We start from the raw sequence: 14,142 nt of genomic DNA on the forward strand, positions 1-14,142 counted from the left end.
TGCCCAAGAATTTTAGGTTCCTGTAAATGAATATGAATATGTGTTATATGTACACAACAGTGGTATACTAGGGGAATATCAGTGTGGCTTTCGACCAGGCAGAGGAACAAATGACCAAATATTTGTGATGAGACACTTCTGTATCCTTTCGTTTAATATACTTGTGAAGATCTTATAAGCTGTGCTTAGCGGTGTTACACCTCTATAGTTTTCACATGCTGTTCTGTCCCCTTTCTTATAAATGGGGACTATTATTCAATTTTCCAAGTATCTGGCATAGTTTCTGTTTCCCATATATCTGATATTAATGTGTGCAGTTCCTTTATTACAGCCTCACCACCAGTTTTTATTAATTCAGCAATTACGCAGTCTTCCCCAGGGGCTCGATTTCTGTTTACTTCTTTAGTTGCAACTAAAGCAGGAATGCCTTTTTACTAAGTAAGCTATTTCTGCATGCTACTGGTACATGCATTTCATTTCCTCTTGAAAAATATTTAATGTGGGCAAGACGTTATGGCATCACTTTTTGACAATAACATCATGTTAGCATAATCTACAGCTACCATTGTCCATTTTTGGTGAGTAACACATGTTAATTTAAGTGGCACTTGCAGCTTGGGATGCAAGCTAACAGCGACATGGAGGTGGCCAAAAACAATTTAAGTGTTAAGTAACATTCAAAAATCATACCACAAAGTGAAAAAGAGCAGTTTACTGAAATAATGAAAAAGTAAATAATTATTATTGAATCCAAAACCACGCTGTGAACATGCTAGAAAGGAAAAAAAAAAGATGCATGGTAAAAATTACAATGTAGAAGCTTTTACACATAGATCATAAGAGCAACTTGAAGTATTTTGGAAGGATATGAAAGTGAAAGCAATAAATAAATTAATAAATGGTAAATTTAATTGAGAACAATTACAAACTGGTGGTGGAGGAACTGAAATGAAGATATACAATACGTTTTCAAGGGGATAATGGGAGTTAACAGCAGTGACACAACTGAAGATAATGTGGTCCTTTCGAACATCAATGATGATAACTACCCTGAAGATGGCAGTGAAACTGTTGAAAGTGAAATTTTATCCCATAGTAATGAGCCTCTGCTTGCATTCTCTTGTGGAAGCTTATTAGAAGATAAACCCATGAAAAAAGGCAAACAACATGTGATTGCACCGAAGGACAGGGTGTTCTTAGAAAAAGCAGGCAAGCTTCCTTTGTTAAAAATATGTTTAATATAAGTGGAATATAATGCAAAAGTGTTTTTAATTGGAAGACAAAGATAAATCATGAAAGAAGAGCATAACCTACAAAATGGAAGTTATGAATGAGTTTGAGAACAAAAGAGAGCAAACATTAGGATCCGGTCCTTTAGACAATATGCCCAAGAATTTTAGGTTTCTGTAAATGAATATGAATATGTGTTATATGTACACAACAGTTTCTTTGCTTGATTATTTCCAATTGTTAGTATGTTCTTGTTTGGCAAATGACATAATATTTATGTGTATTATTTCAGTATTATTACGTGTATACAGTATTTGTAATCACCACATTCTAATATTTATTCTTATTACCAAAATTAGGAAAGTAGACATCTTGTTTTTCTTAGAAGTAGTCAAAAAAACTGTATTGTGTAACTATCTCTAATAACCAACTCATCATATTGTCCATTTTCAAATTCTGTGGCAACTCTACTATTGTCCCAAATGCCTGCCTCTTGCATGGAATCCAGCCAACAACTTACCACATTCAGAATCTTCATATTGGCATCACAGATGTTTTATGTATTGATAGAAAAGAAATCCTTGCAATTTCTGTATATTTCTGCTTGTGCTCTAGAAGGACAAAGTATGGGTGTATGTACACATCCTATGGCCGTGATGGACATTCGGGGGATCTAGCAGTTCAAAAAAATTCTATTTTGTTCCTTGATATATTTTCTTGGTTCTGTGGCATGGGCACTTACGGTGGATTTAAGGCAATTGAACTGTTTATCGCACTGTTAAAAGTATGATGGATGTTAATGAGATTCCCTGCTATGCCCAGCCTCATCAGCAAGAGACAGTGATCATGAGTGTGTTTGAATTAATGTATGTGTATACATTGCCTAATTCTGAAGAAGGCCTTTTGCCTTAAAGCTTACTTTGTTAGCAGTCTTTTTGTTGTGCCTGTCTGTGACTCAACATCTACACAATATAGCGAGTAGCATAATATTTGTCATTATTCCATCCTTTATTTTTCATTGTTTAATGAAGCTTGTGCAGATATCTCATAATGTGAGAAAATTTTAAACTTTTTCCCTCTTTGATTTTTCAATATTGCAGACATTTCCTATCAACCCCAAAGCTTTGACTTTGGGTGAACTTTATGGTGAATTTAACCTTGCAACAAATGAGTGGTTAGATGGTGTTCTGTCTTCCATCATGCGTGTCACCTGTTCAGATGAATCACCTGACGAAAAATGGATAGTCTTTGATGGACCAGTGGATGCCGTCTGGATTGAGAATATGAATAGTGTGATGGATGACAATAAGGTTCTGACATTGATTAATAGTGAGAGGATTACAATGCCAGAGCAGGTGAGGATGTAATAAGAAGTTTCAGTAGTTTTGAAGTAGTAATTGTTCTGAAATGTAATGAAAGATTTAAAAGATTATCTGTCACACATGTGCTATATTCAATCACACCAATTCAGTTTGTGAGAAAACTAGAGCTTTAGTATTTTGTTTGAAAATTCTCTATAAATACAGTATTCCAAATATTTTAACCATAAAAGCATTGTGATTTACTTCATTAGTCTCCTTGTGGTAGGAGTATTTCAACAACAATTGAGTTTCTCCAAGGAAGAGGTCCTTTCCAAAACAAATAATTCAGTATCAGTTTGCAGAAAGCCAGAACATATTTGAAGAAAGCCAGAACATGTAATTTATAATGACTGATAGCAAGTGCACCAGTAGTCATTTGTTGCATTATCACTATACTATTCTCTCATTGACCGCGAAACTTACATGTGTTGTCTTCCACCACTCCTCTCCCCATTGCTCAGACCTTAGGTCCATTGTTGTGAGTAGGTACAACAGTACAGCAGCCCTGTCAAGATAATATTCTTTTAATATTTTGCTTAAACTGCTATCAATTTGAAGAAAATTTGTCTTTTCAAGGAGTGATTTCCCTGGATGAACATGAAATACTATCAAGTATATGAAATACTTTTGAAACTAATTCCTGCAAATGTTGCAATACTTTGGCTATGTCAAGAGTACCTGCTATGTTGAGGACATATGAATGCCATTATCACACAGTTGAGGACATATGAATGGCATTATCACACAGGAATACAGGTTGTAGACTTCTGTTCATTAGTATGATACTGGGAAAATCATTAAGTCTAAAAAGGAGATAGCATACAAAAACCCATCCCAGAATACTTATGATATTTGTATGAGATCTGTGCCCAATAATACTAACAGATAATATGGGACATACGCAAAGAAGGGCAGCACCAATAATCAGAGGTTTGTGCCAGAGGAGAGTGCCACAGAGATACTAAAAAACCTGATGTGGCAGATGCTTAAAATAGTCAAACCTGATCTGGCAGATGCTTGAAATAGTCATCAACTATCCCAGGACGGTGTACATACAAATTTTCAAGAACCAGTATCAAGTAAGGAACCTAGGAATACACCACAACCCCATACGTATCTCTCCCAGAGGGGGCTGTGAAGAAAGGTACTTCAATTACTATCCTCTCCATTGGATTCTGTCTCCTCTGTAGAAAGTACAAGATCTCTAATTACCCATCCACTTGACTGCAAGTGGCACGTCAGTGGTAGATCTAGGTATCCTGTACAGAGTGGATGGGGATCAGGGAGGACCCAGGATGTTGCACTAATCCCAATAACCTACATGTTTGAGGTGCTGTCTTTCACTGAAACTGAAACCGAGCGAGTGGGACTCACGTTACCTGTTTTGGGGAAATCTGTTTTGTCCAGTGTCAGGAGGAGGCAAACACAAAAGGGTAAGGGTCCATTAATCGCTGGCAATCCAAATGTGCTGCGAGTGATGGTACCCCTTAGGGAAACAGAAGCAAGGGCCTGGAAATAACACCAGGTGCGCTCAGTGTGTATGTCTAGGGGCCTCATTCAGTTTGTTGAAGATGCTACTCCAGCAGCCGTTGAGGGAACAGGGAGCAACAAACTGCAGGTTGTGGTACACCTTGGAACAAATTATGCCTGTCCCTTGGGGTCCGAGGTCATTATTTGGTCATTCTGGCGACTGGCAGAGTAGGTTGAGAAAATCAGCCTTGTGAATGGAGTTTCAGTGAAGCTCACAGTTTGCAGTATTGTCCCCAGAACTGAGTATGTCCCTTTGGTTCTGAGTCGACTAGAAGGACTGAACCGGAGACTTCGAAAGTTCTGTGACACGCAAGGCTGTGACATCCTGCATGTGTACCATAGCGTTGAGATTTGTAGGGTTCCCCTAAATAGGTCAGGCATGCACCACACATCAGGTGCTGCTACTCAGGTAGCTGATTGTGTGTGGGGTGCACACAGGAGTTTTTTTAGATTAGGCAACTCTGCATTCAATCCAGATAATGATAGCTGAAGGAAACTCAGAGGTATCAGTGTGAGATCACAAGAAATGCATCCCATAGGTGAGAGTATTAAAATCCTAATGGTAAACTGCTGAAGCATTCACAACAAAGTGCCAGAGCTTGAAGTGTTCATGAAAGACTGTGAACTTCACATAATATAGGTACAGATAGCTGAGGTTGAAACCTGAAATTGAAAGCAGTGAGATTTTTGGGGAAAATTTGATTGTATATTGAAAGCATAGGCAAGTGGGAAATTGAGGTGGTGTGTTTGTCACAGTAGACAAAAAACTCAAATCCACCAGGGTAGAAATTGAGCTTCATGTGAGATTGTATGGGCAGGATTCAATATCAGGGGTGGGCACAAAATGATAATTGGATCCTTCTGTTGCCCACCAGACTTATCCCCTGACGTAATTGGAAACTTCACGGAAAACCTCAGTTCACTTGTATGTGAGTTCCCCACTCATACTGTAACCACTGGTGCAGTCTTTAATAATCCAACAATTAATTGGGAAGATTACTGTTTATTAGTGGTGGGTGTGATAAGATATCCTGTGAAACTTTAATAAATGCCATCTCTGAAAATGAACAGACAGTTAGGAACCCCACCCATAATGGAAATATATTGGATCTAATGGCAACATGTAGATCTCTTTGAGGATGTCCACATCGAAAATGGTATCAGTGACCATGATGTGGTTGTGTCTGCAATGATTACCAAAGTACAAAGGATAACTAAAACAAGCAGAAAGATATATATGTTCAGTAAATAGATAAAAAATTCAGTAGTGTTATATCTCAACGAGGAACTTGAAACTTTCAGCACAGGACAGGAGCACGTAGAGGATCTCTGGCTCAAGTTTATAAGAATAGTTGACCAGGCACTGGATAGATATTTACCCAGTACAACAGTTCATAATGGGAGGGAACATCCATGGCATACAGTCATTATAAAGAAACTTCTGAAGAAGCATAATAGGTCTAAAATGTAGCATAGGGCTACAGATAGAGAGATGCTGAATGAAACACATTTGGCTGTCAAGAGAGCAATGCATGATATCATCAGTGACTACCATAGCAGAGTGTTGTCAAGTTATCTTTCAAAGAACCCAAAGAAATTCTTCTCATATGTAAAAGCTGTTAGTGCCACCAAAGTTAATGTCCAGTTCCTCACGAATGAGACAGGAACTGAAATTGAGGGTATCAGAGCAAAAGCTGAAATGCTTAACCTTGTTTTCAAGGGTTCCTTTATGCAGGAAGACCCAGGAGAATAGCCCCAGTTTAACCCTTGTACCACTGAAATTATGAATGAAGTACGTTTGTGTCAGTGATGTTGAGAAACAACTGAAATTGTTAAAACTGAACAAAACTGCAGGTTACGATGGAATACCTGTCAGATTCTTTACTGAATTTGCGGCTGAGTTAGCCCCTCTTCTAACTATAATCTATTATAGATCCCTCGAATAAAAAACTGAGTCCAGTTCTTGGAAAAAGTCACAGGTAACACCTGTCTACAAGAAGGGTAGTAGAAGTGATCCACAAAACTACCATCCAATACCCTTGACAGCAATTTTGAGTAGAATCTTAGAACATATTCTGAGCTCAAACATAATGAGTTATCTTGAACAGAATGACCTCCTCAGTGCCAGCCAGCAAGAATTTGGAAACATCGATCATGTGAAACCCAAATTGTACTTTTCTCACATGACATACTGAAAACTTTGGATCAAGGCAACCAGGTAGATGTAGCCTTTATTCATATCTGGAAAGCATTTGACTTAGTACTGCCCCTGTGCTTATTGTCAAAAGTATGATCATATGGGCTATCAAATGAAATTTGTGACAGGATTGAGGATTTTTTGGTAGGGAGGACATGGTATGTTATCTGGAATGGAGAGTCATTGTCAGATGTAGAAGTAACTTCGGGCATGGCCCAGGGAAGTGTGTTTGGACCCTTGCCATTCACATTGTATATTAATGACCTCGCAAACAATATTGGTAGTAAAATCAGGCTTTTGGCATGTGATGCAGTTATCTATAATGAAGTACTATCTGAAAGAAGCTCCAAATATTCTGCCAGATCTTGATAAGATTTGATTGTGTTGCGGAGATTGGCAACTTGCTCTGAATGTTCAGAAATGTAAAATTTTACACTTCACAAAATGAGAAAACATCGTATCCTATGACTATAATATCAGTGAGTCACTGTTGGAATTGGCAGGTAATATGGGTTACTTATCACAACTACACATGTTTGTAATCACAGACTTTGTTAGAGGTGCAGCTACGTATCCAGAAAGTCAGTTACATACAAGACTATTCTTGTTAACTTTGTAATAACAGTCAGTACCTGTTACATTTATCTTCTTCGATCAGTTCAGGATACATCAGAGCTCAGTTTATTGAATCGGTTGAACAGGCTTGAATGTGAACCTGTCGCAGTTAGGCATTAACGTATCTTAATTGAAACTGTTTTGTTGTGTCTTCTCTTAGAATATAAGCAACCTGACATTCATTTTTTCATTCACTGCTTATTCATTTCTTTATTTTAATTGTCTTGGAACTCTCCGTCACTTCATCCTATGCAGATAATATCATTTCAAAGTTGCAGTTCTTATTGATCTGCTTCATTGTATTTGCATCAATTCCATAATGTAATTACCCTTCCTTGTTTTTGCTTTGTAAGGTGATTGGATTTATCCTTACAGTTCTTGTCCTTCTCTACACCACTTGTAAATTTTTCTTTAATTCTTTGCATCAGCTTGCCTCTTTCCCGCCAAGAAAATAGTACCTGTTTTGAAAGACTGGGGTTTGAAATCTTCTATTATTTCCGTTTCTGTCAACTTTTCTTTTAGTTGTTTGTTTTTTGTACTTCATGAGGATGCAATAACTCATACTGTATATCCTAGCTAGGTAATTGATGTGAAGCTGGGTGACATACACGGTTTAACACTGATGATATAGATGCTTATTTGCCATGTGCAAAGAAAATATGCTAATGCATCAAAAGATATGTATATTTCCTTTTAATATCTTCCAGTGTTTGAAGACTTCACTGTTGATCTTAATATTTCCATAACAGGTTTCTTTATTATTTGAAGTAGAGGATTTGGCTGTTGCATCACCTGCAACTGTATCACGATGTGGAATGGTCTACAATGATTATAAAGACCTTGGTTGGTGGCCATATGTTAATTCATGGCTTCAAAAGCAGCCTTGTGAAGACTATCAGAATGAGGTGAGCACAGAATCCATACTAACATTATAAATGTGAAAGTAGCTCTGTTACATTTTCATGACTAACCTGCTGAACAAATTTTAATGAAATTTGGTGTGGAAGCATCTTGAACCTTGAGGAAGAACATTGGCTAAAATCAAAAATTGATCCCTAAAGAGGTGAAGTGGGGAATGGAACATCTCTTCTTACATCAGTGAACGTAAATCGTATCACAAAGTTAAATAAACTTGTTGTATAATGTTCACATTGTGTAATGAACACCTACTTCAGTAGCAAGATGCATTGATGTGCACTCCTGCCCTTGCCCTTCCGTACGCACGGCTCAGCAGAGATGCTGCCCATTCCACCACATCATCCTGCATTGGGGCAGTTGGCTGCAGAGTGGGGGACAGGGGCACGAGGGGGAGAGCAGCACACATCATGATCTCTGCTTACCCAAAGAGGCAGACACGTGTGGTCAGCTGATGCTATTGTGTGGATAAATATTATAAAATTTTCTCTGCACTGGATTACAAATTACATATTTGCTTTCATTGACAGTTTAATGCTATTTAATGATTTTAGTGCCCAACTTGAGTCCTTGAAACAGGTATCCATTTTATATTTCCCACTTTGTATTTAATTCAGTTTTGATAATATAGTCACAAATTAAACAGTTGTTTACCAATGTACTGTTTTTATTTTTTCATGATTCTTTTTGCTGTGAATATTTATTACTTATTTTTATGGACAGTAAGTTATGTAAGCAAAGATTTGATGTATGGCAAAACGATAGACACATATTCATTACATAACTGTAGACCAGCATTACATACACACGTAGATATCCATGGAGATGTAGAGCTGCAGATAGGCACAACAAAAAGCCTGCAACAAAAAGACTTCAAAAACAAACGAGATTTCAGCCAAAAGGCCTTCTTCTAAAGTAGGCAACACAAGGACATTTACACAAGCACAGCTCACACAACACACATGACCACTGGCTCTGGCTGCTGAGGCCAGACAGGAAGCAACTGCACGTGATGGTAGAAGCAATTTGAATGGGGGTGGGGGGTAAGGAGGAGGCTGGAGTGGGGATGGGGAGGGATAGCAGGGTAGGAGTCGTGCCTGTGGGAGCATACAGGGAGGTTGCGGGGACCAGTTAGGGCAGCTGGTTTGAAGGGAGATCAGGAGAGGGGGGCATGGGAGAGGAGAGAGGTAAAAAGACTGTTTTTGCATTGGTGGAATAGAAGGCTGTGTAATGCTGGAGTGGGAGCAGGGGAGGGGATAGGCGGGTGAAGGACAGTGACTGACAAGCATTGAGGCCAGGGGGTTACGGGATCATAGCATACATTATAGGAAGAGTTCCCTTGTGCACAATTCAGAAAAGCTGCTGTTGGTAGGAAGGATCCAGATGGTGCGGCTATGAGGCAGTCGTTGCAGAATGCCAGCATCTGGTTCTGTTCAGAGCAGCCGGAGATAGCAGTCATGTGTAAGATGTGCTTACATGTGTCAATGTGTGTGTATTTTTTTCTTTTTTGAAGAGGGCTTTTTCTGGAAGCTTAGTGTGTAACAGTCTTTTAATTGTGCCTGTTTGCAACTCAAGGTGTCATCTTTACGGTGAGTAGCAATCTGTCCTTTTCATTATTGTGGATATTCCAACCGTGACATTTCAGTGTTTCATTAAATTTCTTATATGACTTTACAGTATCTTCCTTGTTTCACAGATGCGAAGCTATTTTGAAAGATATGGAACTTTGATATTGGATTACAAGCGACTAAACTGTGTTGAAACAGTTCCTATTTCTGACTTCAACGCTATGACTTCTTTATGTAAGCTACTTGAATGTTTAGCCACAAAAGAAAATGGAATTAATCCAGCAGATGAAGACAACTTTCCACTGATGGTCAAACTGTGGTTTCTGTTTTGGTATGATGATTTTTCTATTGTTTCATATCAGGTTTAGTCATCAGGTCTTAATGAAAAATAATTGAACATTTAAGTTAAAATTATTGCCTTTGCCCTCTGTGCACAAGAAAATTGAACTTTGTGCTTCCAGATAAGATTTTTCCCTTAGATATATAACATGATTAATTTTGTCTAGAAAGAAAAAAATAATAATAACAGGGGTAATATTTTTTTTTTAAATTTGTGTAAGTGAATGACATGGTAAACTTATTTTATAATTAATCCCATCCTATTTGTAGCTGATGTGAGTAATACAATTCACACACAAACTAGGGGTTCTGAATGTAACAAATTATTGCTGACCACAATTGTAAATTTTGTATAAAATGTAGTGGAGTGGTGGTCCAACAGCCAAATGTGTAAATGCCCACATTGATACCAGTGTAAACGGGCTGTATAAACAGGCATGGGACTCCACTGCCTGTCGCCAGATTTGAACGTGGGTTCTCTGCTGGGGGAGGAAGAGAATGGCTCCTGATGACAGAATAACAATATTTATTGATCTACTGCAATAGATTGGTTGTGGGTTCTCTGGGCGAGGTCTACTTCCACTCATAATGTTCTCGGAGGAAACGGAGGTGACAGACCGGCGGACGTTCACATGTGTGCCCACTGCTGCGTCTGAAGCTCCCCTTGTCTCACTCGAATGTGCTGCCTCAGTTCTAATTAAATGGTTTTGAACTCTCTGACAATACTGGACTTGTACCATATTTACACAATTCACTTCCTTTGAGACTGTGGCTTGTCACTACTAATTACTTTACAGTTCTCCCATTTATTGCACAATTGTTCCTTATGGCCCTTTGAGTGCACTACGTCTTTGCCTTCATGATTGTTCACTCATTGCACTGCCTTGTCGGGGGGGGGGGTCATTCTGATTGGCTCGAACCCGTAGCCTGAAGGATTGGAGGGATGGAATTTGGGCAACTCTTCTCTTGAACAAGAAATACATTACTCCAATCACCACAAGAAATACACAAACAGCTGATGTTGGTGAACCAATGACTAACAATTGCTGCTGCTGCTTACTTCTGTAGCTTTTGACCTTCATGGCAACACAACCATGTTGGGTGTCAATCAGCTGATCCAGAGAAGTGAGCAAGTGCTCATCTATGGAATAGTTAAGAAACGAAAGTTGTTTGGGGATGGTGGGTGAGTGTGTGTGTGGGGGTGGGGTTGGTGGTGGGGGTTGGGGGGAGGGTGAGGGGGGCAAAACTGAGGAAGGTAGGTCAGGTACATAAATTAAAAAATGGACCATGCTGATTGCTATGGTTCCCGTTATCGTAGCTGGTAAGCAAAAAGAAAATACTAATGTCAGTCCTGCATCCTAGGTCTTAGCATATACTGATGATTCACCATATTATCCTGCTTCCTTCACTTTGGTTTTTCCTGTTTCTCCTCCTTGTATGCTGTTCCTCTGCCCCCTTCTATGGAAACTGAGGTCACGTGACGCAAATTGTCCGTATCCTCCTTATACAGCCAAATTCGGCTTACATGGATTATCGAAGAGTGGCTGGGGAGCTGCAGTTTAACATTAACTGGCCACATCATCTCTGTTATGTGGAAGGCCCATTATACTGTGACACAAACCTTTTTGTTTTCCTCTTTGGCTCATAAGGATTCATTAACATAATCACTGACCTACATGGTACATAGGAAACACTACTTTCGCATCATGCGCCCTTTCCTGTTTATCGAAGTCCTTTGTATTCAGTTTTTGCTCTTGTCTCCTGATAAGATTCACTCTCTTAGCAAAGGACTTGACTGATGAGATGTCTCTTTCCAGTGGGGCTTTGCAAAACTCAAAGGGCAGTGGCATCTTGGACCCAAAAATTACTTCATCTGGGGATAACTCTGTGCTCTGGTGAACTCTCTAGTTGTATGCAGCTATGGTGTAAGCCAATAGGATATCCCAATTGTCATGCTGGGAATTTATGTAAAAACTCAACATTTTCATAGTTTCCCTGTGGACTCATTCTGTGCAACCATTAGCCTGAGGATGCAGAGTGCCTGTCCATAACTTTTTAATGTGCAACAACCGGCATAACTGCTGTATTAATTCTGACATAATTTTGTGCCCTGATCCATGATTATGGTTTCAGATGTCCCAAAATAAAGTTGTGGCTTGCTGGTCCAGTAAAGTTATCATGGAAATGTACTGAGAAAAATGGTCAATAATGGCTAATATGTAACAATTCCCTGCTGGTGTTTGTGCTGGAGGTCCCAGGATGTCCAGTCCTACCATTTGGAAGGGTTTATCAGCTTCCAGTAACTTCTGTAGTTGAATTTTCTGATGGTTAAGCTCTGCTTTTTGAGCATATGGAACACAATTTTTCACGTAATGGTCCACGTCCTAGCTACACGTCATCCACCAATAATCCTGCAGTACCCTTCTCTCTGTTGCTCTTCAACCTGAATGTCGTGCTAAAATCGAATCACGCGCTTGCTTCAACAATTCATCATGCAAACTGTGTGGTACTACTAACTGTGGCCCATTTCACATCATGCAATACAGTACTCCATCCTCAGTGCAGAACGGCTGCTGTTTAGCAAATTGCTTACAGTCTGGGTCAGCATTTTGTGCTGCCATCCATTCAGTTTCATCAATGCCTGCGCATTCCATATTGCATACCTTATGGGTGACTCCGTCCGCTCCCGGCTAATGTACCACCTCGTAATCGAAATCACTTAACCACAAGACCCATCTCAATAATTTACTCATTGGATCTTTAAGTGCTAAAAGCCACTTAAGAACTGTATTATCAGTCACCACTTTAAATCATATATCATAAAGGCAACAACAAAAGTATCCAATTCCAAAAATCACTGCGAGGATTGCCTTCTCCATAGTGGAATAATTTCATTCAGCGTTATTGAGCTGCCATAAAGCATATGCAATAGGGTGTTCCTGTCCATCTATTTCCTGACTCAAAATAAGTCCTAGCACAAAATTGCTCAAATCACAAGAAAGAATAAATGGTTTTTTAAAATCCAGATAGACCAAGATGGGGCTAGATGTCAACAGTTCTTTTAACTTCTGGAATGCCACCTCACACTCAGCTGTCCCATGAAACTTCACTGCTTTCTATAGCTATTGCGTGAGATGTCTTGCAATTTCTGCACATTTCGGAACACATCTATGGTAAAAATTCACAAACCCCAAATAAGACTGTGTTTTCTTTGTCTTGATGGGTGTTGAAAAATTTTGTAGGGCATCAACTACCTTTGGACTGGTACGAATTCTATCCTGCCATATAACACAACCCAAATACTGAATTTCTAGTAATAGAAAATGACATTTCTCTAAAGTCAATGTTAACTCTGCTGCGCAGACGATCAAACACTTTGTGTAACTTTAAGTCCAAAAGACATGCGGCAAAACTCTAAATGTCCAGTTGACGCTGAGAACGCAGTTTCCGGTCAGTCCTTCGGTGTTGTTTCCAGCTGATGGTAACCAATGCACAAATCCAGTGTTGTAAAGTTCCGACACTGACCCAAGTTGTCCAATGTCTCTGTTATATTAGGCATAGGATATGCATCCGACTCTGTTTTCTGGTTGAGGAACTGGTAGTTACTATAGAAACGGTATGCTTTGCCATCATCCGGTGATTTTTTGCTTACAGTTATAGTGGGAGCAGACCAGAGACTACAGCTAGGTTCTTATGATGCCATCTTAAGTTATTGATCTATAAACTCTTCCATAATTGGCTGTAAATGCATGGGAACTCAATGGTGCTGAACAAGCGGTGTTGCGGGTAATGGACCGGATGGAGTAAACAATTCCACGAATTCACTCAACAATTCTTCCTCTAATGCTCTATCCTGTTTTCCCAGGTGTGCTACCTTACTCATTACCACTGACCAGTCAGCAGACCTTTCCAGCATTATGTTGTTTGCTGTAAAATCACAGTCTAGTTCGTCCTCATGTAACACTTCTAAATTCGTAGTTAGGGTACCCTGTGACAACTTTACTTTCTCGCAGCCACAATTATCAATACTGACAGGCACTACCCTCATGCCATCTACCTCCTGAACGTTGGACATGCAATGTCGTATAAAACAACTAAAAGCATCTAATACTTAGTTATCCACCAAAGGTTCAACAATATGCAACAAGTTCACTGACAGGCCAGTACCAACATCAATCCAGACTATCTTTCCTGTACCTTTCAGTATGTGATCCCATGAATTGACCATAAGGGACCTTGTACACAGTTTAATTGGTTTCCCCTAGCCATGGGGTAGACCTTGTGACAGTGAAGCTATTCCAGATGCAGATCCTAGCTTTTAGGTGAAACAAAGTTCCATCCAGCTCTACCGTGTGTCATACTAGGTCAATTATGGTGCGATGTGCAA

At 39.4% G+C, this 14,142-nt stretch overlaps 1 protein-coding gene across 1 annotated transcript in view; it reads left to right on the forward strand.

Annotated features, from left to right (window-relative positions):
* Positions 1-14,142, forward strand: part of LOC124802831 (dynein axonemal heavy chain 2) — a 1,031,222-nt gene that overhangs the window by 560,357 nt on the left and 456,723 nt on the right. Inside the window, 3 exon segments of the mRNA XM_047263843.1 lie at positions 2,331-2,585; positions 7,683-7,838; positions 9,545-9,747. Of these exon segments, the coding sequence (XP_047119799.1) occupies positions 2,331-2,585; positions 7,683-7,838; positions 9,545-9,747 (614 nt within the window).

This window comes from Schistocerca piceifrons, chromosome 6 (genome assembly GCF_021461385.2).
Source record: "Schistocerca piceifrons isolate TAMUIC-IGC-003096 chromosome 6, iqSchPice1.1, whole genome shotgun sequence".
Taxonomy (NCBI): Eukaryota; Metazoa; Arthropoda; class Insecta; order Orthoptera; family Acrididae; genus Schistocerca; species Schistocerca piceifrons.